This window comes from Ciona robusta, chromosome 12, assembly GCF_009617815.1.
Source record: "Ciona robusta chromosome 12, ASM961781v2".
Lineage (NCBI taxonomy): Eukaryota > Metazoa > Chordata > Ascidiacea > Phlebobranchia > Cionidae > Ciona > Ciona robusta.
The window spans coordinates 3,229,352-3,256,641 of record NC_143246.1 but is presented as its reverse complement, the minus strand read 5'-3'; the positions used below and the strand labels follow the sequence as shown (position 1 = coordinate 3,256,641).

Below are 27,290 nucleotides of genomic sequence, written 5' to 3'. Positions count from 1 at the left end.
TCGAGGGGTTGCTGTGATAAATCACGGTACCGTTGCTACCAGCATCAAGCACCGAACACGTTATCGCTCGGATGCATTGCAAGCGCAGAAACCGCATGTACCTTAGGTAAGTATGCACGGAAATCATAGGTGATTATAGTATTTCTTACATAGTGTTATACTGAACGTTGCCCCGATCCACACCATGCGGAGGTAAAGCGGTTGACCCTGCTTTCAGCACAGATTTACTATTGTAGTTTACTCAAATTTAACTTAATGCATATAAAAAAGAATATTAAACAGCCATGTGGCTTAACTATTACATCTATCGCAACTGTGTTTGTGATTGAGCGACACGCATTGCGATTTTTCAGAAAACAAGCAGGAGACTGTGTGCCCATTCGACAAACTGACTTTTGATTGTAAAACATTCTTTCCTGTAACTCACTTTTTCTGTATCGTGATATCGTTATTCGTTGTTTGTGCAATAGACTGAGTTGTCGACTCTCTTGTAATATATAGTTTAATCGTTCACTCTCGCAAAACCACATAATTTCATTGGCTTACTATTTTTTAAAAGCACGTGAGCATTCAAAATAAGAACCTTACTATTTTGCTCTTTTGCACTGTTTTAAAAAAACTGTTTGCATTTACCAAAAGTAGTCGGCATTGACGCGTGCTTCATAAAGTCGTCGTGACAATACTGTCAAATTATTCTGTAACATTATTTTTTGTTTAGCATTAAACGGAGGTACGTAAATAAAAAAAAATAAAAACAGTCTTGTCTGACAGAGTGACCCATCTTCCCCATCCTACTATACATTTTTTTCCAATATACATCATGCTTTACTTCACATGCAAATGTGCAGTAGCGACACCGGTGTCGTAAATATTCGTTTCGATTGATTTAGTTGTACCAGGCGCTATTGCGCATGCACCAAGACGCTACTGCACATGCACAGTAGACCATTTGAAGTTATGCTTAATCCTAATACATAAAAATGATTAAGACAGAAATTGAAGAATTTTATACATTTAATCCCCGGAACAGTTTAAACCGACGCTGAAGTGGATGCGTTAAAATGCTATCTGAGAGGTGTAACAATCAAATTTTGCACAGAAATAGAACGAGCTCTTAAAGCTGAACAAAAAGAGGTTAAAAATAAAGTTAAAAAAAACAGAATTAGAAATATCGGGAATAAAGATCCCGTCGACGGAACTCTTACAACAAAGAGAAACTCAGAAGAACAAGCTTAATACCTTAGTAGAAAAGCGAATCATGGGTGCAATCGTGAGGGGTAGGGCGCTCTGGACCAAAAAGGGAGAAAAAGGCACTAAATACTTCCTAAACCCTGAAAGAATACGCAGAGAAAAAAATACTGTCTATAGACTTTACCAGAAAACAACAATCCAACCGGCAATAATAGCGGAACTAGCAAACTTTTTATTAGGTTGTAAATTATACACCGTATTTTCCATTTGCTGCTGTGTATTTACAACGAAATATGCTTGTTGTGCTTTTTTATGATAAAAAAAATGCACAGTGGACCGAAACAAATACAAAAGGCATCCTGTCCAAATTCATTACGACCCTCCGGCCATTAAAAACGTTCCAGACACGACGTTTACACGATAAAAATAGTAAGTACCGCCAACAAACTTATTTTATGCTAAAAGCACATTTTACTTATAATTCATACAGGTGCTGGTGGACCAAGGTGATCTTAGAATACAAAAATTATAGCGACCACTTTCAATACCTTCTGCTCGTGTTATAACATAAAACGTGGGCACTATACTAACTAAACCCTAGCGGTACCTATTCTAAAAGAAAATTTTAATATTTAAAACAAATTTTCCCTTTAATATTAATATTTGTCATAAAATATATTTACAGATTTTTCTACTTTCGAGTTTTAAATATGTTATAGCGCTACGTAATACCTGAAAATTAAAACAATATTTTCTTTAAAAAAGTGCAGGTATGGGTGTTAAATATAAAAAGTATGGTCATAACTTGAATTGTATTTATATTAAATTTTTAAATATTTTCGCGAAAATATAACTTACGCCAGAGTCCGTATATAAACATATAAACATGTTTATATATGGACTTTGACTTACGCATATATGTAGGACACTAGCATGGTATTCTCATCGAATAATAAAAAAATAAAGTAATGTTTGTATCCCGGAACTTTTTTCATTCGTTACGTATTTATTAGAGCCCGCATTATATATGTTCCGATCTACTGCGCATGCGCAATAGCATCTCGGCGCAAGCGCAATTGCGCGCGGTACAAATATATCAATCGGAACGAATATATCACGACACTGGCAGTATAATTTTTGCACACAATTTTGTTCTATGTGTATTGTTTGCGACGTAATCACAGAAAGGTAGAATATTCCTTGGATAATGGAATATTTGGATTCAGTGACTTAACTAAACACAATTTCTATGGCTCTGGTCACAGCCTTTTAAACCGACGGCGTCTCTGATTGGTTAATTCGATATTCGCTTTCTGTGATTGGCTAATAATTTACTGGCGCTTTGTACGAAACGTGATTTTTATTGTTTGCAACGAAATGTTGCTAAAACTTTTTTAAATTAGATTAAAATATTGATGAATGAATTTGTAACAGGAAAGCAGAAGTTATAATACGGGCAATAAAATATATTCTTAACTGGTCGGTGTTCATTTTTATAGTATACCTATATTACCGGCATATGTGCTGACCAGTGCTGTTATATTGTCTTATTTTTTAGTTTTTTTTGTGACTCTATTAGTGGTACACTCATGTTTAGGTGAAAGGATTTGTAGATTCTTATTAAAAACATTTATTTTAGATTTCACCTGTAAAAGTACTTAGTTTATAGAAGCTGCTGGGAAAAGGAAATGGCACTACATGATGATTATGTAAAAATTGAAAAAATTGGGGAAGGTAATTATTATAGACTTATTATTTATTTTCTTATATATATGTTTGCTAAATCGGTTCTATATAAGCTCTGTGGTTTGAGTGCATTTGTTGTTATTAAAATATATATATATATGCATAATGCAATAGAGATAGGTATTCCTTTAGCTGGTGGCCACCTAAAATTTTTGTTTTAAAGTGTTCTATTGGCCTCATTGATACCTGCTGTCTATTTTTTTTTATGAAAAAGTTGGGCGTTTTTGTTGAAAATTACATTTGAAAATGTGAAGAAATACGCTTCGTCACTGTAATTCGCCTGACTTGAGTAACTTTAACGATTTATAACGTCACAATCGCGGTATGTAACGTCCCAATAGTGATATATTACGTACCTTATGTGGCGTGAAATATTGTTTTCCCCTATGCCTTCATTTTGTTATCTTTCCTACATTTAGTAACAGTAAATATGTTTATTTTTAGGCACCTATGGTGTTGTATACAAAGGCAGAAATAAAAAAACCAATCAAATTGTTGCTCTTAAAAAAATTCGTCTTGAAAGTGAGGAGGAGGGTGTACCAAGCACGGCAATCCGGGAAATATCAATCCTCAAAGAGCTTCAGCATCCCAACATTGTTTCGTAAGTTAAGATTAAAACAATTTCAAAGGATGTTCGTTTAGCTGGTCACCAGTGAAAATTTTGGTCTCAATTCCTGTATTTACGCGTATATATAATACTTCAAACTTCAAAGGTTTATTTTTAACACAACTTTATTGGAAAAATTATACGGTAGGTATCTATGAGCCCAAATTTTTAAACCAAAGTGTTTACCGGTTACCAGCTAAAGGAATACCTATTAAACATAGTTTGTGATCAAGCGTCACAAAAGCATATTGATATCCAAAACAGCTGCATTAAAAGTAAGCCAGTTTGAATTTAATCATACGCATACATCACAGCATTAGAAGAAAAATACTTTGTTATGTTAATCGATTTGAATGTTTGCAATTTGGTCATCTCGGGTATTATATTTCGAAATTGGAATATCCCAGTATTTGTGGGTACAAGGACATTTATTTGGCTTATTTTTTATCCTGTCATTCTTGGTGGTAATTTTTTTCTCGGTAAAACACAATTACTAAATCAAACAAAAAAATGACAAATAATACTTTTTATGAAGTTCGCTGAACTTTTTTTTGTGGGAAGGCCATTCGTGAAAAATTAATTATGAATGCTGGTATTTGCTACATATTTAAGTACCTTGCTGCTGGTATGTTTCATTTTGAAATTAACTTTTCATATACTTTTCTCTTGCTTTTTTAACCTAAAAATTGCCTTAAGGGAAGAGAAAAATAAACAACCATTTTTTTCCCTTTTTGTTTTTTCAACACCAACCATTATTAACTTTGTGGTAAAATTAATTTCAAAGTTATGTATGTAAATTATTTTCATTTAATTAATAATTTAATTGATTTTAAAGGTAATCAAGTATCAAAAACAGATGTTTTACAGCTTTGCCTACATTTTCTGATGATGTAATTTATGTTTTAGGTTAAGAGTGTTTAGTTGCATGTCATTTTAATGATTATGGGTCTAAATTTAGTTTAGATAAATTCCAGATGTCATTTAGATTTTCAAAAGCCTTTTTAATTGTGCTCTGATTACTTCTTGTGCTTTCTATTGATTATACAGCTTACTTCTTGTGCTTTCTATTGATTATATCTAATAAATGTTGTTTGTGGGTAAGCTTATGTTTAAAAGGAAGTATTAAGTAAAAATGAAAAATTATAAAAGAAAAAAATGCATTAGAATAAGGTTGTTAAAAGTATGTAGTAGATATTTTGCTTTTGTGGAAAAAAGAGGACAAGTTGAGGTTTCTGAGAAAATATAGACTGTGTAATACCTAAGTTGTATGACTAATATTTATTTATATATTATTATCCTTTACTTCCATTATTAATTTTTGTTTTCGTTAAGGTAACTTGCCTTTAAAACCATTGTTTTTGATGCCCCGCAAATGTTTTTTTTACCCCAAAGCCTGGGGAATAAAAAACAGCACAAAAATTTTCAATAACAATTGAAGTAATCATAGAAATTAGAAACCCTACAATCTTTTTTGGACATTAAGGTATGATGATTACTGTTTCTCCAGACTCAAAATATTTTTTTTAGTTTATTACTTTGGGAGAAAATCGAAAGTTTATGTTTTCTGTTTTTTATTGTCCCACTTGACTATATTTGCTCTTTAGTCTTTTTCTCTCTCAACCATATTATTTATCAGGTTACAGGATGTTGTTCTGCAAGAGTCGAATCTGTTTCTTGTTTTTGAATTCCTACAGATGGACTTAAAAAAGTATATGGACACAATAGGATCTGGAAAGTACATGGACAAAGACTTGGTTAAGGTAAAAACGTGATTAAACTAAAATCTAAGGTAGAAATTAATTCTTAAAACCAACCAAAAAAAACAAAACAAAAATTGTATATGGGTAGTTAGTGTTGCAGGGATTAGTTAGTGTTGCAGGGATAAATAAAGATTGGGGAGCAATGCATGCGGTTTTTCAAAAAAAAAATATGTCATCCAACTTCGACAGTTTCTAAACTTATAAAGAAGACAAATTGGGTAGATTTGTTACAATGAATGCTTCTGCTTTAATTATGAATAGCGTCTTTTATAATGAATAGCATATATAAATATAACTAATTAGCTATATAGGCCTATATGAAGTATCTATATATTTATAGCAGTGATGTTCATACGGCTTATCCGGATCTCCAACTGTTTGTGTGGATCATTTAATGTGATCTAATGTGGTGAAAAAGGCTAAAATACGACGCATACGCCTGTTTAATATTCAAGCTTGTTTTAAAACTCCCACATGCTTATTGAAAAGGTGTCAATCCCTATTAAGACGCAAATAATCAACGTGTGAATTGCGAATATGTCGCAATTAATTGCCACAGCTCAGGTCAAACAATTGCTATTATGATGCAATAAATCCATGTGTAAACCCATACTATTTTGTAGCAAACTGTCTACCTGGCTAAGAAAAACATGCTAAATATAAGGCAGGGCGTATCCAGGAATTTAAAAAGGGAGGGGTCCGCAAGTTTTTGCTTAGAAAATAGACGCGTAAAAGACGCCTCCCCCCCCCTATGTATACGGCCCTGATATAAGGCCAAACTATGACGCAAATGTAAAACGAACGATTGTTTGTTTTTATGCAATAATACAGATACCGTTAACCAGACGGGCCTGTTTGTACTATGTTTAAAATGTTTATTCGTAGTTAGTGGATCATCATGTTGTTAGGTTTGGCTGTGGTGGATCGCTGCAGAACTCATTTGAAAACCCCTGTTATATAGTATTGTTTTTTATCCATAGTTATAGAACAGGTGTGCCCAACCCAACCTTTTTGGACACAAGATCTGCTTTTCAACTAACCAACTGCACGCGGTCTACCAGCCAGCAATTTATGCCGAAATACTTCTTGTATACGCTTATTCTCTGTCTGAGCAACTGCCGCGCTTCAATAAGCTATATGCTCATGGTTTTAATTTATCAGCAACAAAAGAATGTACATATTATATATATATATATATACTTTTTTTACACAAATTTCTTAACTTCATTACCAAAACTAATTAAAATGTTTTTAAACGAAAACGTTACACATGCAATTGTTGCGTCACAGGCACAGCTCTGATTTTGCAATTAGGCGAATAATTGAAGGCCACATCAAATTTTTGATTTTTTGTTACACCTGTTGCGGTCCACCTCACCACCTTTGGTCGGTAGACCGCGGTCGACGGGTTGGGCACGCCTGTTATAGAAAAGATCATGATATTTTCAGAGACTGTTTTTTTTCTTGGCGGTATTTTTTGATCACATTTCAACATCGCCTATCTATAGACAAATTTTGATCTTTCATTGCATAGAACCTTTAATTCAAGATTTTAATATATATACATGTTTTGACTCTTGTAATATGTTATAAACTTCATATCTAATTGCCGAATTTCATTCCTTGTTTACTAAATGTCAGTAAGCACATTAATAAAGTTTGTATGTTTTTTTAGAGTTACACATATCAGATTTTGCAAGGCATTACTTATTGCCATTCCCGTCGTGTTCTACATCGAGATATGAAACCACAAAATCTTTTAATTGATCGAAATGGTATAATCAAACTTGCTGACTTTGGTCTTGCACGAGCATTTGGCATTCCAGTCAGAGTCTACACACACGAGGTACCTGTATAATCATAAAAGCACAGTTACCTTTTTCAAACTAATTCTTTAAAATTTGCATTAAGAGAACAATTCAAGATTTATAACAGGTGAGCTATTTTGCCTAGTGCAGTTATATACTGTGCAGTTATATATCAACAATCAGGTGCTCCAATTACTACAGCAATGGTGTACTGTTGTTAATAGAAGCAGCTTCATTGTAACACCTTCTTTTCGCACAGTTCTGCCTACAGCTTAAGTATTGATGAATTAACCCAATTACCAACCCATTATAACTTTGTCCATCATATTGTAAACAAGTTAGTATCGTTTATACTATAGGTTGTCACCTTGTGGTACCGAGCCCCCGAAGTTTTACTTGGTTCCTCAAGATATTCAACCCCGGTTGATGTGTGGAGCATTGGAACTATTTTTGCAGAGATGGCAACAAAGCGTCCTCTTTTTCACGGCGACTCAGAAATTGATCAACTGTTTAGGATTTTCCGGTGATTATCTTTTTAACTTTTTGCATCGTTAGTAAACCTGGATTATTGTTAAAAACTTGGCACACAAAATTGAACAAATAGTTCACTTAGAAAATGAGTAAAAAATGAAAACAACCCGTCTAGTTTTTGGTTTAAGAGGGTATTTTAAAGGTAAACTTCACTTACTAATACTACACAGTTTTATGATGGCAGTAAGATTAGTTTAGGCAGAATGTTATGCCCAAGAAATTATTTACATATAAGGGCCAGTGGAATAATTTTTTTGGATAAACTTGACGTCAATTTGAACCACAATTTTCAGTGTGCTTGGAACGCCCACCGATGATATTTGGCCTGGTGTGACACAACTTAAAGATTACAAACAAACATTTCCGAAGTGGAAGAAGGGATGTTTGAATGACTCTGTCAAAAATCTTGATGAAGATGGAATTGATTTACTCACGGTTTGAAAAACAAATATTTTTGTTTAATCATGTTGTTAAATGTGAAGTAATAAAAAAAAAATTGCTACTGGGCTTGAATTAAACCAAAAACATTTGTTTTGATGTTAAGTTATCATGCTTTAGATTTGTGTTATAGATTAAGCTTAAAATTTATTGTTACAGAAATGTCTCGTCTATAATCCTGCTAAACGCATATCTGCTAAAGTAGCATTGTGCCATCCATATTTTGATGACATCGACAAAAAAGCGCTTCCAGGTACACATGTACCATTGGTGCCAAGAATTGCTGGTTGATCACTTTTCTGTTTCCAAACTCAATGAACTATACCGGTCGCTCTAGTTTATATAAAATCAACTTCAACTGTGCAACCTTGGACAGTTAAGTTGGCTTTTCCCAGCTGTTCTCAAACTATCGCTTTTGTAAATATTATCTTCTTTATTCAAAACCAGCGTCTAATGGCTCCAACTGCCACAGGTTTTCATAAACTTTTCCACCTTTATTGTAGACATTTCTATATCCCAATAAACCGACACCCTCCTATGAATGCATCCTCCTTTGAACACATAAGCTCACAATAGTAGCAGAGACGAGCCTTGGAACCTGTGGAATATCAGAAATTTTAGCGCCAACAAACGTGCCATGGTCTCGAACGTTATGATCTGGTTATAAAATATGAAGTTGCGAACATCGGTTAAGTTGTTATCTGGTTCATTCTGCCTGTAGTGATATACTTGTATCAAAGATTAAGTCATACAAGTCTGCAAATGTCTAATTAAATCGAGATAGACCATGCAAGTCTAAGTACATGGCCTACTGCCTACTCAATACATATGTGTTGAAGTAGGGCGCGTGGTACAAGCTATTGAACAGCGTAACTACAAATGGCTCATTAAGAACATAACATTTTAGCCTTACCTTTCATCATCGGGACACCGCATACCAGGTGCTTACCTGGGCTGTCATAACTCCGGCGTGAGATTGTTTTGTTTTTTTACGCCCCCATTTAATGATAAAGTAGGGTGGGGAGCATTGGACACTTTGTCAGACGAGACTTTTTTTTAATTTTATTTTTACGGTCCCCCATTTCATGATAATCAGGAATGAGGCTACATAATTATTCGACTGTATTATCACGACTTTATAAAACGCCCATCAAAGCTGAATACTGTTTTTAAATATTAAAAAATGTAAAATAGAAGCAGTATATTTTGAACAGGTAAAAAAAATAGTAAGGTACTAATTTTTAATACTCGCTAAATCATAGTAGAGCCAATGATTTTTTTAGTTTGTGTGTGCGAACGATTAAACTAGTTTCATAGCTTCATACAACAACCTTGAATATTGCGTACAGTTTGATTTTGTCTCGTAAGACTAGTTTTAGTTATGTAAAAAAAAAACACTGAGATATAAGCATGAAGAAAATAGGAAAGGAATAATATGACATTAATTTGAGATAAAAACAACAAAAAAATCGGTTTAACGTTATATATATAAAGTTTACATGGCAGAGAAACTAGCACAGCCTGTTAAACTCGGTAGGTTAACTACAAGTTGCAGAATACTGCTAATGCAAATATATTTCAATTTAGAGTCCCATCTTCCCCCACATTGTAGTTTTGTATGTTTTCATTGCTAAACTGTAAGAGTTTTCCTTTAAATTTAGTAATTTATACCTCAGAGGGTTTTCAACTTTAAGATACTAGTATAACAAAAAGATAATATTTTGAAAATGTATATATTCGAAATTTGGTCATTTGCACTTGGTGATAATTTAAAAGAAGTGGCTTGTGCCAAAAACAGAGTAGTAATATCCAATTTATAGCAAAAATAAAAACTTTATCAATAGTTATTATGTAGTTTTGAATGCTCGCTAAATCATAGTAAAGCCGATAAAATTTTGTAGTTTGCGAGTGTGGGCGGATAAACTAGTTTCATAAATACATAAAGTGTACATGGCAAAGAAACTAGCACAGCCGATTATAGTTTCTGTAAACTACAAAGTGCAGAATACTGTTAATGTAAATATATTTCAATTTGATGTTCCATATTTTCCCACATTGTAGTTTTTTTTATATTTTCATTGCCGAACTTTAAAAAGTTTGCTTTGAATTTAATCATTTATACTTCAGTGGTTATTTAAATATAATATAGGTACTAATATAATAGCAGGATAATATGTTGAAAATATATTCAAAATTCATTCACATTGCACTTGATAATTTATGAGCAGCGACTTTGGCAAAAAAAGTGTAAACAGTGCACCTAATTGGTATATAGTACAATGGGGGAAAATGGGACACTTAAGCACGTATTGCCAAACATTTCCAAAATCAAAATAGATTGCGGCTTTTCGGTAACACCACGAATTAGTACTATCGTTTCTTTAATAATTGACAACAATTTAATAAAATATAATAAAACACACGTGGAAGTATTTAGCGATCCGCATAACAAGTGAAAAACTACAAATTCGAAAATTAAAATATATTTACATTAGCAGTATTCTGCAACTTGTAGTTAACCTACCGCGTTTAACCGGATCTGCTAGATTTTTTGCCATGTAAACTTTATACATAAAACTTTAAACCGATAATTTTTTCATATTGACCCCTGCCTATTTTCCCTATGCACATATCTCAGTTTTTTACAAAACTAAAACTAGTTTTATGAGACAAAATCAAACTGTACGAAATATTCAAAGATGTTGTAGGAAGCTATGAAACTAGTTTAATCGTTCGCACTTGCAAACTACAAAACTTCATCGGATTTAGTAAGAGACTGATGATGCCATTTAGGCGAAATCTATTTCTCTATTAATTACTAGTGGTTGGACTTAATTTTTGTTGGTTACGTTTTCGTAGCACCAGATCATTGCTGTATTTCACTATACAAGAACTATATGAACGTCCAACTATATGAACATCAGATCAGGGTCAGATTCGCGGAATTTATTCTAAGTAGGCCTATATGTTTATATACGGGCTCTGGTAGGGTATAGATGGACGACTCATCTTTAGCACATATAGCATAATGTCCAAATATCCTGATCGTGTGTTACATAATTAACAACGGTCTATAGGAATTTTCAGGATATGGTTTTATTATTTTTAAATGTACTTTGTGTACTACCAAAAGGGAAAAGAAAATAGAAATATTTTAAAAAGTAAATCGATAATTTATCCTCCTGGTGGCGCTGTTGTACAACAATTTGTGTAGACTGGTAATAGTGGGCGTCTGGTACATATATCGTAAAATGTAGATTTGCGAACTACGATTTTCCAATGGCCCAAACCTACAACATTTTGTTAAGGTACCTTATCTGAAGTTGTAGTTACACAATAACGTCAACAAATAATTCACAATTCATGTTGCCGGTAAATAAAAGCACCTACTTTTCATTTTCTTTGTATTGTGTCGATAGACACCTAGATTAGTTCGATAGAAATGTCCTTTTTAAAGGTTAATTTTAAATGGGGCTACTCCGTCCCAAAGTGGCAAATATCATACAGTACAACATTTATTATGGGTGTATAAATATCACTGTCGTATTCGTTATCCTTCTCCCTACAGGTACGAACGCTGTCTCCCTTGTTGTATATCGCAGTTAGCATTGTGGGGCCACAATAGAGCGTGATATTATTCTAATGTTGAAAGACGACGAGCTAACGAAAATAGCAGGAACAAGCCATTTGCTGAGCGACACGATGCAGATGGATAGTCAGCGGGAACCATACTATATGCTGTTCCATCTCAGACATACGAACAAACTGCCGCCTAAGAGATGGTATGACTTTAACGCAGTAGAGTCAGCTATACGTCATAGGCATTTTCCCAAGTTTGTATGGAATTTAGTATGCCTATTCCTGTATCGGATTGGTCGCTATACGAAACTTTAACGAATGTGATTAGTGCGCTTTGACTCCCATTTGATACTGAACATCAGCTGTCCCGTTATGTAAACCAAATCCAGACAGACATTTTTTAATATCATTGATACGAAAAAGGCGCTCCACGCCGTGCTTATTTGCAATTGGTATTTTTGAATCGTTTGAGTTCCACGGCAGAACAGTTTGAAACGCGCATTCAGAATATTAGTTAAATTATGACGTAGGGGGAAGTCCCATCCTCGAGTGTAAGTTTGAGAAAATGTTTGTAAAACATTATTGACTGTGAAGTAACTTAGCAAGCGCTCTTATATCTGTCCTATTTAGTAAGTTCAAGTACAAGTGTTTGATAAAAAATAGTAATTCGTCATATAATGTATCGCTTTTGTCATAAAGTTTAAATACAATTATTTTAACAGGTGTTACTAGTTTTGCAAATGTTACGAACACCTTTTATTTAAACCGCAGCACGTCTTTTGTCAAAGGTCTCTTTTGCAGTTTTACGTATCTCTTCGCTTCGTACCCAGAGCGGACCTTAGTACCTGACAAACCGTCTAAGCAAGCATCGGCATGAGTGGATAGGCGCTTGTTCTTCGTTTTGTTAGAAAGCCGATCTATGTTTGTCAGGCGAACGCAGTTTTTTTCACAACCGAAGCAAAATAACCGTCTATCGCCACAATGGAAACCGAAGCTTGTGGCTCTCTGCATCTCACTGCACAAGAATTAGACGAAGAACGGAATCGTGATCGAGAGGACAATTTGCTTGTCGGGGTTTCTTCATTCGAATTCGGGCGAAAACTGAAAAAATCTCTCGATGTTTCGAAGACTTTCAGCAGGATTGTTCAAAGCGGTGAGCAATTTAAAAATTGTGTTCCTAAATAGTTAAAGTGTATAAATATCCGCCAAATTATGTATTTTAGGTATAGCATAAACTCTACAAAACATTAAGTTTAACTCTTTTATATAAAGTTTAAAATTCATTACTTGTTGCTAATTTTCTTTTTAGCGGCTATTTAATATGTATTTTGCTAAGTTTAAAACTTTCAATTTGTCGTTGTAACTTAATCGCAATCGTTCTGTAAAAATGTCGCCGCTGGCGTTCATGGTTTGCTTCGATCTGTTTAGACATAACGCCATGCAATATTATTGCACAACACACTATTTTATTGATGTTTATATTTATGAATAACCTAACTATTTTTAAAGAATGTTAATATAAAACGGCAGATAAATATTTGATGCAGTTGTCATCACGCTTCTTATCTATTTGGGTTAATCTGCAAGTTGTTATGTATAGGATTGTAGATATTTCAAGTGGTTGTAAAGCAAACTCGCCAAATTGTAAACGAATAAATGTGTATACAGGTTGTTATATCCAAATGATATGTTATGGCTGAAATAGAAAATACATTAACGGGTTTTGTTCAACGTGAAGATAAATGGGAAATAGTTTTAACATAAAATATCTCACAGTAGTAAACCAACGTTCCCATTCCTCACCCTAATGGTTTGTTAGCGAAGAGCTTTAGGATAACTGACAATGTTTACAGACCGACTTTAACTCCCCCCTTGCCGTTACGTCATCGTATCTGCTTTACCCAACCTTTATTATAGAACACAGTGGTTCGCATTCACTTGTAATCTTTAGATTACAAAATTCTGAGCAATAGATACGAAACTAGCTCTCCTGTTTCGTAAAAATACCATTTTCATAAAAAAGGTGGAGCGCCAATATTTGTTGAAATTTTACAACAAGGCCGCTGGAATCCAGTCGCTGCGGCTACCGAAACAGAAACAGTTGCACCTAACAGGCCTGCTGGCTGATCGCTCAATTTTAAACCTCATCAACCTAAAAAAACATAAATTTTCCAATTTAAAATGTCTGGAATATACCACCCGCACAGTGCAACGTGAACAATCAGACGGAATGGTTTTGTTTATAGGAGACACCGAATTGCTTTCAACTTTATTAAGTAATTAATGGTTGCATCCCTTTGTTGTATATAGTCGGGGGGGGGAAAGATTGCTTACCTTTTAAATCTTATAAATAAGAAAAAATATATTATTCCCTAATATACAGTGGGGTGGGGAAAGATGGGACACCTTTTACTTCTATTTTCTCGTCTCATTTAGTGGTAAACAAAGAACATTTGAAGAATTATAAAACCATATTCTCACGACTCCCATAGACCGTTGGTTATTGTTTAAAACGTGATCAGGATATTTAGATATTATATGCTAAAGGTGTCCCATCTTTCCCCACCCTACTATATAATATAGATATATACGATTACAGATGTTATGTTTTAAAAATCGCCGTTAAACAGGCACAAAATGTTTTTAATAGCTGATAAATTGCCTAATGGTAAAATGTGTTAAACCTAAATGCTCGCTGAATCTTACGTTGGGATAAGTTGGGACACCCTTTTAAACCTTTTACGAATCTTGATTTGATGATGGGCGAATACAAATGTTCCAGTATGATTAGCATATAGTAGGGTATGGGAAGATGGGACACTTTGTCAGACGAGACTTATTTTAATTTTCTTTTCACGGACCCCTATTTAATGATAACCAGAAAAATAATGTTACAGAATTATTGGACAGTATTCTCACTTCATAATTTTATAAAACGCGCGTCAAAGCCGATTACTGGTTTTAAATAATGAAAAAAACTATGTAAAATAGGAACAATATTTATTAAACAAGTAAACAAGTAAAAAATGCGAAATATTAAGATGCTAATTTTGAACATTTGATAATAGAGCCGTAGAAAATACCAAGTAATCCAACCCAGCATTGTTATGTAGGTAAAAGACAAATTGAACGCCAGTTTGTGCCTAAAATAACATAGGAGGTATAGGAAAAGTGCATGTATTTTAGAAAGTTGAACGGAAACTTGGACTTAAATAAAATTTAAAGAATGTATAGTCTAAGTATTAAGCCTAATTTGTTTTCTGCATTAAAAAGTCAACAGTCGAAAACGAGATTTAGAAGCGGTGAATTTGTGCCATTTTGGTCATTTAATAAGGGTATTTTTATATATTTTTAGCAAAGAATGTTGGATACGGTAAATACAAGCTATTTTACGCCTTCCTACAAAAGAAAATCGCACACAAAACCCTAAAAAGTTCGTTTGAGTTCATTGCAAAAGTCACCGATTTTACTCGATTTGGAAAAAATACAAGTTGCAGAATACTGCTAATGTAAATATATTTTAATTTGGTGTCCAATCTTCCCCACATTGTAGCTTTTTTACCTTTTTATTGCCAAACTTTAAAAGGTTTGCTTTTAATTCAATAATTTATACCTAAGGGGTTATTCAAATACAATATAATGATAAAATAACAAAACAAAATATATAGAAAATATATTCGAAATTCAGTCATTTGCGCTTGGAGATAATTTATAAGAAGTGGCTGGAACGTTTGTGGCAAAAATGTTAACTTTATTATTAGTTGTTTTAATATTTTTCTGTAACTACAATTTGATCTGCATTTGTAGGATACAATATTTATATTGATGTTCGAACAATACCAATTTTCATAAAATAATACATATAGTAGGGTGGGGGAAGATGGGACACCTTTAGCACATAATATCTAAATATCCTGATCGTGTTTTAAACAATAACTAACGGTCAATGGAAGCCATGTGCATTTAGTTTAATAGTTACTTGAATGTTCTTTGTTCACTACTAAACGGGGCGAGAAAATAGAGGTAAAAGTTGTCCCGTCTATATGTATATATAATATCTTTAGCAGAAGGGCAATGTAAAAATGTTTAAATCTGATTTTCAATGCGTAACAGTATTATTTCGGGTTATTCATATGTATTACTAATAATAAATACACCTATTAATTATTTTTATGAAAATTTTAAAAGTGATTTTGAAAGTGTACAATAGTTTTTCTCGAGTACTCGTAATAACTTTTATTTATTAATTAATACAAAGGCATTTTGGATAGGCCATCTTTCCTCGTCATATATTTATTATTTTCCAACTTTGTCTTTCATTCTTCTTTTGTAAATTAAATGAGAAAATTTCTATAGCGAATAATTAAGAATGTATAGGTTTATAAGTGATCGCCTGGCCACTCTATTCACATAACCTTGGTGCACTTTAGCATATTAGATTATTACTATGTCGGCATGGTGACTGTGCTCCCTTTCGCTCCATTTACTAGAATAAGAAAACTCTATATAATACAACTGCTTAGAACAGAATAAAAAACATAACAGAACTAAACGCTACATGTTTAATGTTCAATTTGTTTCATGCATCAGCAGCATATTTTGGCATAATTAGATTCATAGAATAATAAATACTACGCGTTGCATGTAAAGTTTTGCATAAGAAATTAAGTCATTTAATATTATTCAGGTATAACTCCAATATCTGTAAGCGAATTCATTCCTTCGTCCCCACCGCTTACTCCACCAAGCTACCACAAAGATGATCAACGCATGAACAACACAGCTTCTTTCACAATGATTGCATCATCAACACCACACGTTTCGTCACCAGCAATGATGTCATCGTTTTCAGTCGGTAGCTCCATTGTCACGGTTTCTCCGGCATCATCAGCTCACACGGAGCATTCACTTTCTCCGCGTAATGGGAATGAGCAAGCTCCGGAATACAGGGATCGCTCATCTCCAGAAGCCATGGATATGACTTGCCACGTGACCCACGCCAATAATGAGCAGGCGATTCGCTCCAATGTGGTAAGAACCTCGCGAACTAAAAACAATAATGACTTATTCTCGCACGACAGGAAACTATTTATAGATTTATAACACTGCTGTTCCATTCATAGCTGTATTTACTTCTACATGCTAGATATTGTAACCAAGCAAATATCTTTATTTAGGAATCCAATCCGCAAGCATCGACTTCGGGTTTTCCGTTGATTCAAAGTCAAGATATTCTACCAGCACCTCTGCTCTTCAGTTCCACAAGCGACCATTATTCATCGGCTCACCAGCAACATCTAACTCCGCAATTTTCTGATGATCTTAATAACAATCTAATGCGTCAGCAAGAGCAGCAGAATGGCAGAATGCAAATCACAGATCATCAGCCAATTTCATACGAACCCTTACAGGCTGTGACGTCAGAGCACCTTGTAGATCGCCATGTCAATGACCACGAACGTCTGTTACTTCTTTCGCAAATGAGCACAGTTACACAAAATTTGACCAACGGTACTATGTCGTATCTCACAGAAATGTCTACATCGCAGCAGATGCCTACCATTGGAACTTCAGAGTTGGTGATTCATCCACCTGGTGTAATTCATGCAACACCGTCAAGCGAAGATAACGTGCAGACCATGACCCCAATTTATATCCCAATGCAAAATGGTTCTCTGCAGGTATAGCTTATATTCTACAGTTCTACACTTATTCAGAGTAATATAAAATCAAGATATTGTGGATTCAAAGCTCTATGTTCGTGTATGCCTTGAAGAAACTGACAAAACCCTTGAGTTGTTTATTTAAAAACTTTAAGTCACTTGCTCTAAGCACCGAACATGCGTGGAGCATTAAGCTTGTAAAATAAATAGATAAAATATTTATTTTACTTTTCAAACTCTGTCCTATAAGTTGATTTTATTTACGAATGACTGAAATACAAAATATAAACGTCGTAAAACAATTAAGGACAACGGCAGAAAGATTTAGCAAAAAGCAAACATTTTTAGGCGTTTCATATATATATTTAGTCACTGCCTTTCGATACCCAACATGCAAATGCTGCAATGGCTGCCGCTCAGATTGCAAACATCACAGGAATGGCACAACAGCATCAACAGGTGAATGTGGTTGGAATATATATTTATTGAACCAGTGGAAACGTTCATGTTATAAAGCAAACTGTGTGCATTTTGTTGGCGGCCTTTACACCAAAAACAAGTAGTCAAAAAAATATATAGAAAAATGGTAACTATTGTTCCACAAACGTGGTAACTCAAAAGCTAACACGTGGTGCAATATATTCGTGTTAAAGCTTCTTACTACAAAAGGTAAAAATAAGTTTTATTATTTAAGCTTATTTTGTGTACCAATACAAATATCAGGGTGGGGGAAGATGGGATTGGGGTAAGACGGAACTTTAAAAAAGAAACCTGTGTAAAGTATTCAAATTCGGTATAGTGAACGAATAGGCACTTGGAGATAATTTATAAAAACTGGCCTATGCGAAATATAGTGTAGCAATACCCAACCTATAGCAAAACTATAAACTTTAATAAGAGTTATTATAATTTTGTTATTACATATATGTTTAACATTGATTTTCATAGCGTACAAATTATATGTTGTGTTATTTGCATGTATTTCTAAAATAAAACTCATTTACATTCCCGTCTTACCCCGCATGTTTTCGAATTGGTAAATACCTCTCGTGTGTTTTAATAAATATTTTTTGGATTGTTGTCAATTAATAAAAGTGTGATAGTACAATCCTGGTATCACCCCAAACGTTCACATGTTTGAGTTTGAAAATATTTGGCAATATGTACTTGAAGGTCGCGTCTTAAACTCATTATACTATATTTATGAATAATTATTTATTTTTATGAGTTAAGTGTTTTATTTATTCTGTTAAAACTAGCCGTAAACCATATCCGTGCTTCGTTAACAGGTATAACATGTTACACAAAAGTATAAAGTTTTATATTTTCAGCACCCCAATAATGAATATCAAACAACTGAACTGGACCAGCAGGTCGCTATGCAGGAAAGCAAAAAACAGCTGAGTCAGCAAGGAGGCAACGGGAAGAAACAGTTAAAGTCAAGAAGTAACGGAAGCTATAGATCGAGTGAGTTAAACATTTATTATCAATATAATGTCATGGCGTTGTTATGATTTGTACTTGTGTTTACAAATTGTCCCATGAGAAAGTTACAGATAAACAAACTAAACAACTATACCTATATGATATGACGAACTGAGACACCTAGAGTTTCTTTAGGGATTAACAACGAAAGGTTTCATATTTTTATATTACGTAAATTTTTACCAAATTTGTGAAACCGGTTGCTTTAGTGACAAGTAGGTCCGTGGGACCGCAAATGTATTTTGTATTACATTTAACGAATGCAATGAGCCGACAAGTAAGCGGGCACTCACGCGAAGAAATCGGATCCATTCTACGACACAGTGCAAATAGAGATGTGTAGAAAAATGCGGGTTGTTCAGTACTTTATTTAGTTCAGATTTAAAACTTGGCGGATGTTTTACCCAATTCATTGCAGTACAAAAATTACACGTGTGTTGGCACCAGGGTTATCATTTGGTCGAGAATCACGTTTTAGATTGTGGGATAAGTCGCACCACAGCGCATGGAATAACATGGGTTTAAACCCCACCCGTTATTCTGCGCATTTCATCGGCAGCGAACCGTGGACCATAATCCTAGGTTTCTTACGTCATAAACCCACCATATGCGACTTTTCTTGTCTTAAAATCGGGCAGAGGCGTTCTAAAACAACAACATCATTGCGAAGAGTGGGCGGATTTTATAATGTCGCTTTGGTTATATCTCAACCAGCACCCTTCTGAATGTATATGTGACTCCTTTCAGAGCAACTTTATTATCCTGGCAAGATACTATCGGATGCCGTACATTTAGGTTTCAGGACCTAGTAAAACACATTGCATTATGTCATGTGATAAGAGGTAAAGATCTCGACACCCTGAAGAACTCGTATTTATGTGTTTGCTGGGAACGATGTATCAATTTTAATAGTATAGCTCTTTCTTTTGACATAGGTATTGAAGCTTTTGGCGCCAAAGTATTCCACCGTAACTTAATAGCAAGATCACATTATAAGTAACATGTACTCTGTACATGGTTTCACACGCCAGTGTTTCTTATATATATCTGCAAGAATGGATTTGACTTTGTCTTCGCAGATTTGTATTTTAGGATATTGCAAAAATACTATTCAGTGTATACACCTAAGCAAATTGATATTCAACCTGTGAATACCTACTATTTTTATAACAAACGTAGGGCTTGTGTAAGTAAAGCTTATACTAAAAGAATGACTTTATTAGGTCATGCATAGATTATCGCTGATACCGCTGACAAGTGAAAGTCATGAATTAGCAGACTGAATGTCACAGTAGTGTTCTCAGTATTGGATACTTTTCACACGTGTTGTGTCAGTCAACGACGGCTATTCAATACCTGTAATTATAGTCGTAACTCTCCTGGTTTCAATTTTTCGGTATACGCTCTGGAAGTCATAAGGAACCGATCGCTCGTCAATGGCGGGGACGGTAGATTGCCCTTCCGTAGCGAGGCCTCGTCACAAGACTCATAATAAACCTTACAAGATTGCTAGAGCGCATCTGAGGGAAATTACCCGACTTTCACACGTGGTATATTGATAATATCGCATCAAACCCTAGTAATTAAATGTTAAAGCAAAACGTTTATCCAATACTTTTATTTAAGTTTGTTGCATTTACTTTAATTAATTGAAATTAAATTTGATAAGACCATTGCGTTGCCTCTGCTTAAGTAAAGGACTTTGCATGGAGATTGTAGCACTCTAGCATTTAGAAAATCTCATTTACCCCGATTGGTATTTTTTTGTGTTCAAGCTTTAAAATTTCCGATGATTCACGAATTTTTCCCACATTCTTGGTTACTCAAACTGTAAACAGCCCCAGCTCAAATTACGTCATGCTTGGTTGCCAAGCGACGCCACACAACTGCACGCACTTCGTTCCGTCTGATCGCGCGCGTTGAGAAATGGAACGAATTGGGGTCGGGGTCGAATTTATTTTGACTTTTCCTATGGTTGTTAACAAATATTTTATATTTTGCAACAATTTTATAATCTTTCTATTATATTCTTTTATAAAAGTTATACGTTACAGCTATAGTGTTTGTTCTCTGATTGTGTAATATAGTTAGTGCAAATTCACAGTAGGGTTCGACCGATCTTTAATATTTAAGTCCGTCTGACAGGTCTTTACCCCATCTCAACTGCAGCGTAAACTTACGCTCAACCCTGTTTGACGTCGTTGGTTACGGTGGTTGGGGTCATGTCGAACCCGTCACGTTTCGTTAAACAATTCCGAGCTCCCCCATCACTATATACACCTACCTCACCCACCTCATTCTCATAATCCTGGTGGAAGCACGCAATGCCGCGAAGCTTGCAAATTGGTTTTCTCCACTCTGTGTCGTTGGCATTTTCATGCATTTAATTTTTTTCAGACGGACTTAAATCAGATGTTTTTAAACGTTCGATTATATACAAAGCGAGTTTTTTTTTAAAAAAACACAGTATACATAATAAACACACTTTATTAAATCCTCTATTAAATTTGAAAAAAAACGTCACTGTTATCATGCTCTAAGGTAAAGAATACGATATATTTATGTTAATTTCGGTTTGAGAATGCTTGATTTTCTTTATACTGAATACTATTGTGCGGATTATTACAAACAGCACAGCATCGCTAATTTTCACGGAATCACATATTTTCACACACTTGTGAAGCTCATCTGCACCACGGCAACCTAAGCCCCAGTGACGTCATCGCATACCCCGCTAACCCACCCGTGTCGTTTCACCCCACCACGGTTTCCTGAGTTTCTGTTTACGGTTACCTGAATTTCGCAATGACGAGAGCTCGTTACTTAATGATGCGGCACGGTTTCGAAGTAAATACGGCAAACATGAATCTGTTGTGCACAAAGCGTATTACTGTACCGATTCATAAACTTTGTTTTTAGTTTTGTTACGACTGTGACGCCAAGATATTATGTAGTCTTAATTTTAAACATATCTCTAAAATTTCCATCACTTAAACATTTAATGGTACAGTATTCTGAGGGGCAACCGGTGAATTTACAAAATCAACTCTTTAACACCGCAAGTGTAAGAATCAGTGGCGCAGTTCGCCCACAATCTACGCCAGAGAGCAAACTGGAATTTGATAAATAAAAACATTTATTCTGCTTTAGGCTAATCATGATTTGGAACAACGTTTATCTAAAAGTGTTAAAACTAAACATAAACACACATATTGAATAAAACCATGATCAGTATTTTTTAAGACAAGCACTTGGTCTAAAGATTACGATTGGTTTATAAGTCGATATTTATTCTTTAGTTTTTTATCCATTGTGGCTCTTGGTTGTTTAAGGGGGTGCTGAACTTGATCGGTTTACTTGTAACTGGCGATGTTGATTAACCAAGCGGCAAAGAGGTTGGTGTAAGATGATGGAGACAAACTTCCAAAAAATAGTTTGTTAGATGCTGTGTGGTCCCGTATCAGAAATGGAATTGTGATTATGAAACGTTATGTCCGTATTCGGCAAAACCAAAATTGTTTTTTTGTAACCCCCAGCACGGTTGGTTACTATTGTATGAATCTTGTCAGGCGTAAAGGCGGGATTCCATAGCTTAAAGCCTTTCATCAGTCCGTATCCCACATACACTCAATCCCCGTGTGTTTGTGTTTTATTGTCCGCAGTACTTGTTTCTTTCAATGCTGTTTGCTTGAATGAATTTTCCTTACCCCTGGTTGTCTGGCTTTATTTAGCCATCTTCAGGTACGTCATAATGGCTGTTTCTTCGCTTTCTCTCATTCTTTTCTGCTTGGTTGGTTTCCGGGTATGGTGCGTGATTCGTCTCGGTCGTTTGAACTGCTCGCTTCGTTGCGCGCGGTGCGTTTGCTTTCTATCTTTATTGCGTGTGCGGCACAAACAATAACTGCTCCGTGAGACGCAGCACGCCTCACTGATTTAACTATTGTGTCAAGTGGAACGAAACTACAGGGCACTTTTAATGCTTGTAAAAATGTAAGTCAGTTTCGCCAAAGAAAATACTCGGAATATACTAAGCAAAATAATTTTGTTAAAAGACATAGCTGGCGATTTCAGTCACGAACGACGTGCCACCATCGCAAATTCTAAATAGAGGTTGTTGAATTTTCGCGCTAAAACGCGACTGGCCTGGGGTTCAATGATGCGATACGTTGCGTGATAGAAGAGATGCCAGATATATTGTACAGGTTGGCGAAAGAACTGATGTAGCAGGTTAATATTATGAAATTATATGAATATCCTAATAAATTAATGAACAGAAGAAATCAGTCAAATATTCATATACAAATAAATAACTCAGCCTTGTATGAAAGGTATTTTGTCACTTAATACCAGTCAGAAAACATGAGAGTTGCTTAATGTGGTAATACCCTACATTGCTCTGTGGTGATAACCTATATTGTTCTTAATGTTCCTACAGGCAGTTTTGGTCAGGTTTTAGATTTTTAGTATAGCGATATATACTGCTAGTGCCATGCATATTATTCTATGTAAAAGCAGGAACAACGCCTCAGTTTCATAAAAACTTCAACTTACTGACTGTAACAACTTATTGACTGTAAAAAAAATTAAAAAAAAATTTAATAACGAAAAATTAGATATCTATTTCCCACTGGCACGATTTTTTTCCGAAACTGTACGAACAGAAGTAGTCTAGAAGCAGCCTCGGGGCGTTCGAGTTTCAATATTTAGTCAGATTCCCTCAAAAAGGCAAAAGATTGAAATTTTGGCTTGGTTATTGTATAATTTTATCACAGGTAATCGGAAATACAGAATGCCAGTCAAGTTTCATATTTTTTCAGTGCAATTGCTGTAGACATGTTCCATCTGTAGCGCAATTATGCGATGGTGCGCTTGATTAAACTTTCTTGGTTGACTGCACAATAATCAACGAAGCGAATTGTTTCGCTTTGCTGCACGCGTGACCATGAACAGGAAAGATTTAAATCGACAGTGAGCTATTCCTGTTGCCATTAGTGTTATTAAACGTTAGTACCATTCCATACGTATCATATCAACGAAAATAATAGGCTATTTATAAATATAAATTACACAAAACCGTCCATGGTCCATGCATTATAGTCATATTCTGTTCTCAAAACAAATTCTTTATGTGCACATTTATACTATACATTGCAAAGCATTTCTTGATTTGGTTTTGACTATTTACAAACTGTCACGCAAAATCCTACAGTTTTTACTTCTTGATATAGAATCTCAAAGCTTCAGGATAAGTTTACTGTTTTTAAAGAAAATATGTTTGGTGTATGTTTGCTACGGAATGTTTAATGGTCTTTCAAAATCAAGGGACCTTTATGTTAATCTACTAAATCAAGCACAAGCAGATTCAATATTTCCATTTCAAGTCTTCTTTAAACCCTTAACTTACATTCCTACAAAAGTCCTTTCAGAAACAGAAACCGGGTGTGAGGAAGCCTTTGATTTCACCTCTGAATCTATTATTTCACTTGACGCTGTGCAAGCACTTACAGGAGTTATAAAACGCCGTGAAATTCGTTTTAGTAATTGGAAAGTCTCTGAAGATGAGAGCAATGTTACTATGGTTTTGAATTGGCAAAAAAATAAGGAAAATAACGCTGATTCAAAAGTAGATCAACAAAAGAAAAAGTTAGATTCGTACACTAAAAAAAACGATATTGTGTTTATTGATGGTTGTAAAGGTTTGAAAATGTCTGAAAAACAAACTTTAAACATAGATGCCGATTCACAGATTGTTATTGAAAATGATAAAGAAATTACTCCAGAAATGGCAGAGATAGCAAAGGCCACTGTTAAACGGAGTGCTGCAGAAAGTGATAACTCGCATTTGCCAAAAGTTCTTAAGCAGGAAGATATTTTGGAAAACACTCAACCCAAAACGAATGAGCTTTTGCTTACTGTTGATCAAGCAGGGAATGCTAATGACCATGATCATGAAAAACAAATGTTGGAACTTGTTGATGCGGCAGCTCATGCAACATCCTATACAGAGGAAGTAGTGGTACAAGAAGATGCTAAAACTAACACTGACATTGATAATAGCTCCACTGGCATTTTAGGAGATTTATCTAACCTTGGTAGTGATACCACAAATGGTCCGGTGCAAATTGTGGTGGAGCAAGGTGATATTAAAGGAGATTACTTGGACCAGGAGGACTACCAGATTGATACCAGCAGTGTAGAGCCAGAACCACAACAGACCAATACTGCAACGGTGGCTGCTCCACAAGGAGTAAACCCTTCTATGATGAGTAATCTTCTCCACACAGCTGCTGCTGTTGCTGCTTCACAAAATGCAGCAGCAGCTACTGTTCAAGTGATCCCGGGGCAAGCTGCTGGTACAATACAACTTGTTCCAGCAGCAGATGTTCAAAAAACTCGGGAAATGATGGCTGCTGGCTTGTCGCCACAAAGTGTTAATCAGTCCGGTGAGGAAAGTGGGAAGCCATCTAATCAACCTGTGTTTACCTACTTGGTTACTAGCCAAGGCACACTTATTGCAGCACATGCCAGTGATGGTAGTGAGTTGATATCTGGTTCAAATGGAACAAAACCTAAAAGAAAAAACACTGGCAGGGGTCGGAGATTAAGTAAAAATTCCAAGTCCATTGTAGCAAAAGAAGAAGTTGGCAGTGAAGATGGTACTTTAAAATAGATTTAAAAAATCTTGGTTTACATTTTAAATTAAATTACACTTTCATGAGCCTAAACGCAATGAATAATAAATCGGTTGTCTTAGGGTTATAAGAGGAGCAGTGTAATTGATTTTTTGGCGTGTGTATATAAGCTTTATTTAATATTTTATCGAATTTGACCTCACAATCCATATTTTCCAGTTATTAATCTATTTGTGGAACCCTAGTATAATGAAGTGTTTACTGTTTACAGGCCATGGTGGAGGAGTTAATCAACTTGGTGGAATGTATGTCAACGGAAGGCCTTTACCGGAACCAATAAGGCAACGCATTGTCAATCTATCTCACCAAGGAGTTCGTCCGTGTGACATTTCTCGTCAGCTACGTGTATCGCATGGCTGTGTCAGCAAGATTTTAGCAAGGTAAACTCTTTGTAAATTTTTTAACATATTATATATATATATAATATAATTACAAGCATGTTAAAAACAAATTCCACTGAAATTTCCCGATAACATTATAAATTGTAGAGATGAAGGCGCGTGCGTTCTGACATTAAATTTTGGGGCTATAACTACCCTGCATTTGTGTGCCATTTTCAACAGACTAATCATAGGCGCCAAACTTTTGGAAATCCCTTACTGAAAATAAATATTCCTTACTAACTATGACTTTCTTTCGAAAATCGCTGCATATTTACGCAAGGTATAATAACTCTTATTTAGGTTTTAGGGTTAATATAATCGGATTAAATTTGTTATTTAGCAATAATCTCGATTGGGCAAACTTTGCGAAACGTTTTTATATTTACTGTGCATAAAAGCTAAAAACAAGTCGTTCGTGTGACGTCTGAAATGCGTGGCGGCAATACTGTTTGATCGGGGGAGAAGATAAAAATTGTTAGACCTTGAAAGTACTACCAGTGATTAACGCATTTTCAGTGTGTTGCAACTGAGAGATATATTACGACGCAACTGTTTTGTGTTGTTTCATTTTTGCATATTGTTCAAGGTGCTTCTGGGTACCCTGAATTTTTTCAGGGTATGCATGTATACCCTGTATACCCATGTTAGTCGCCTATGAAGCTAATATGTTGGTTACTATTCAAACAATAGGAACTAACTACCAATCAGAAACAAAGGAATTGAAATTTATGATTGCGCAACTCGATTCCCCAATATACAAATCGTTGAGTGAAGCCACGAGCGTCCTACTTGCTTGTTACGTTCGTCGTAGTTTAGCCTCTATCTGTGTCCTACCTTTTTGATATTTTATTTTGTTCAAATTACTGATTTTCATTTGCGGGGTTAAAAACCTTCTGGCTCCTGAAAGCCCAATGACAAATAAAGAAATTAGCCTGTAAAAAATCACCAATTGTGTTTGTCAAAAACTGCCAAGTTGTAGGGAAAACCCTAAATTCCTGACCAGTATATTATGAAATGTTAGGTTTCTGAATCAATGATATTCATATCTTTACTATCTGTGTCAGGTATTATGAGACCGGAAGCATTCGTCCTGGGGTTATTGGAGGTAGTAAGCCGAAAGTGGCAACACATGATGTGGTGATGCGGATAACGGAGTACAAACGTGAAAATCCTACCATGTTTGCTTGGGAAATACGTGACAGACTTTTGGCTGATGAAGTATGTTCACAAGAAACTGTACCAAGTGTTTCATCAATAAACAGGTAATAAAAGTCCTATCATTGTCAATCAAAAATTTTTTGATAACTGTTTAGTCAATCAAGGGGACTAATAAAAACAATGAGGTACTTGAGGTAAGAAAGGACAACCTTCCCTAGCACGCTAACAATAACAGCCCTGGAGACTCAC

General features: G+C 35.0%; 2 protein-coding genes and 1 long non-coding RNA gene across 9 annotated transcripts in view; 2 read left to right on the top strand and 1 right to left on the bottom strand.

Annotated features, from left to right (window-relative positions):
- The first annotated feature begins 2,766 nt into the window (after positions 1 to 2,766).
- LOC149726844 (cyclin-dependent kinase 1-like) lies at positions 2,767 to 8,619 on the top strand. The gene is made up of 7 exons (XM_089889393.1): positions 2,767 to 2,925; positions 3,382 to 3,538; positions 5,181 to 5,304; positions 6,980 to 7,150; positions 7,472 to 7,635; positions 7,937 to 8,078; positions 8,241 to 8,619. The coding sequence occupies exons 1-7, from the start codon at positions 2,880 to 2,882 to the stop codon at positions 8,370 to 8,372; spliced, it is 936 nt and encodes a 311-aa protein (XP_089745519.1). The 5' UTR covers positions 2,767 to 2,879; the 3' UTR covers positions 8,373 to 8,619.
- On the bottom strand, positions 6,958 to 9,253 carry LOC149726843 (uncharacterized). Its single transcript, XR_016386148.1, has 2 exons — positions 8,995 to 9,253; positions 6,958 to 8,738 (listed from the first exon to the last, which is right to left on the bottom strand). It is a non-coding gene; the product is annotated as an uncharacterized LOC149726843 (long non-coding RNA).
- A 3,179-nt stretch (positions 9,254 to 12,432) lies between these two features.
- The window catches only part of LOC149726842 (uncharacterized), a 28,011-nt gene continuing 13,153 nt past the window's right edge, over positions 12,433 to 27,290 (top strand). For 2 of the 7 annotated variants that reach the window (XM_089890475.1, XM_089890474.1), the window contains exons 1-7: positions 12,433 to 12,813; positions 16,348 to 16,691; positions 16,838 to 17,341; positions 17,693 to 17,782; positions 18,655 to 18,790; positions 25,712 to 25,880; positions 26,948 to 27,145. In XM_089890475.1, coding sequence (XP_089746601.1) covers positions 12,642 to 12,813; positions 16,348 to 16,691; positions 16,838 to 17,341; positions 17,693 to 17,782; positions 18,655 to 18,790; positions 25,712 to 25,880; positions 26,948 to 27,145 — 1,613 coding nt within the window. In that variant the 5' untranslated portion in view covers positions 12,433 to 12,641. Of the gene's footprint in view, positions 12,814 to 16,347; positions 16,692 to 16,837; positions 17,342 to 17,692; positions 17,783 to 18,654; positions 18,791 to 23,462; positions 25,465 to 25,711; positions 25,881 to 26,947; positions 27,146 to 27,290 lie in introns of those variants that run through there. The other 5 variants (XM_089890472.1, XM_089890469.1, XM_089890471.1 and 2 more) reach the window with 4 other exon arrangements.

Coding starts and splice junctions, on each gene's coding strand:
- LOC149726844 (XM_089889393.1), top strand. CDS start 2,880: ATGGCACTACATGATGATTATGTAAAAATTGAAAAAATTGGGGAAG. Junction 7,636..7,936: donor CAACTGTTTAGGATTTTCCG/GTGATTATCTTT, acceptor CACAATTTTCAG/TGTGCTTGGAACGCCCACCG. Junction 8,079..8,240: donor ATGGAATTGATTTACTCACG/GTTTGAAAAACA, acceptor TTATTGTTACAG/AAATGTCTCGTCTATAATCC.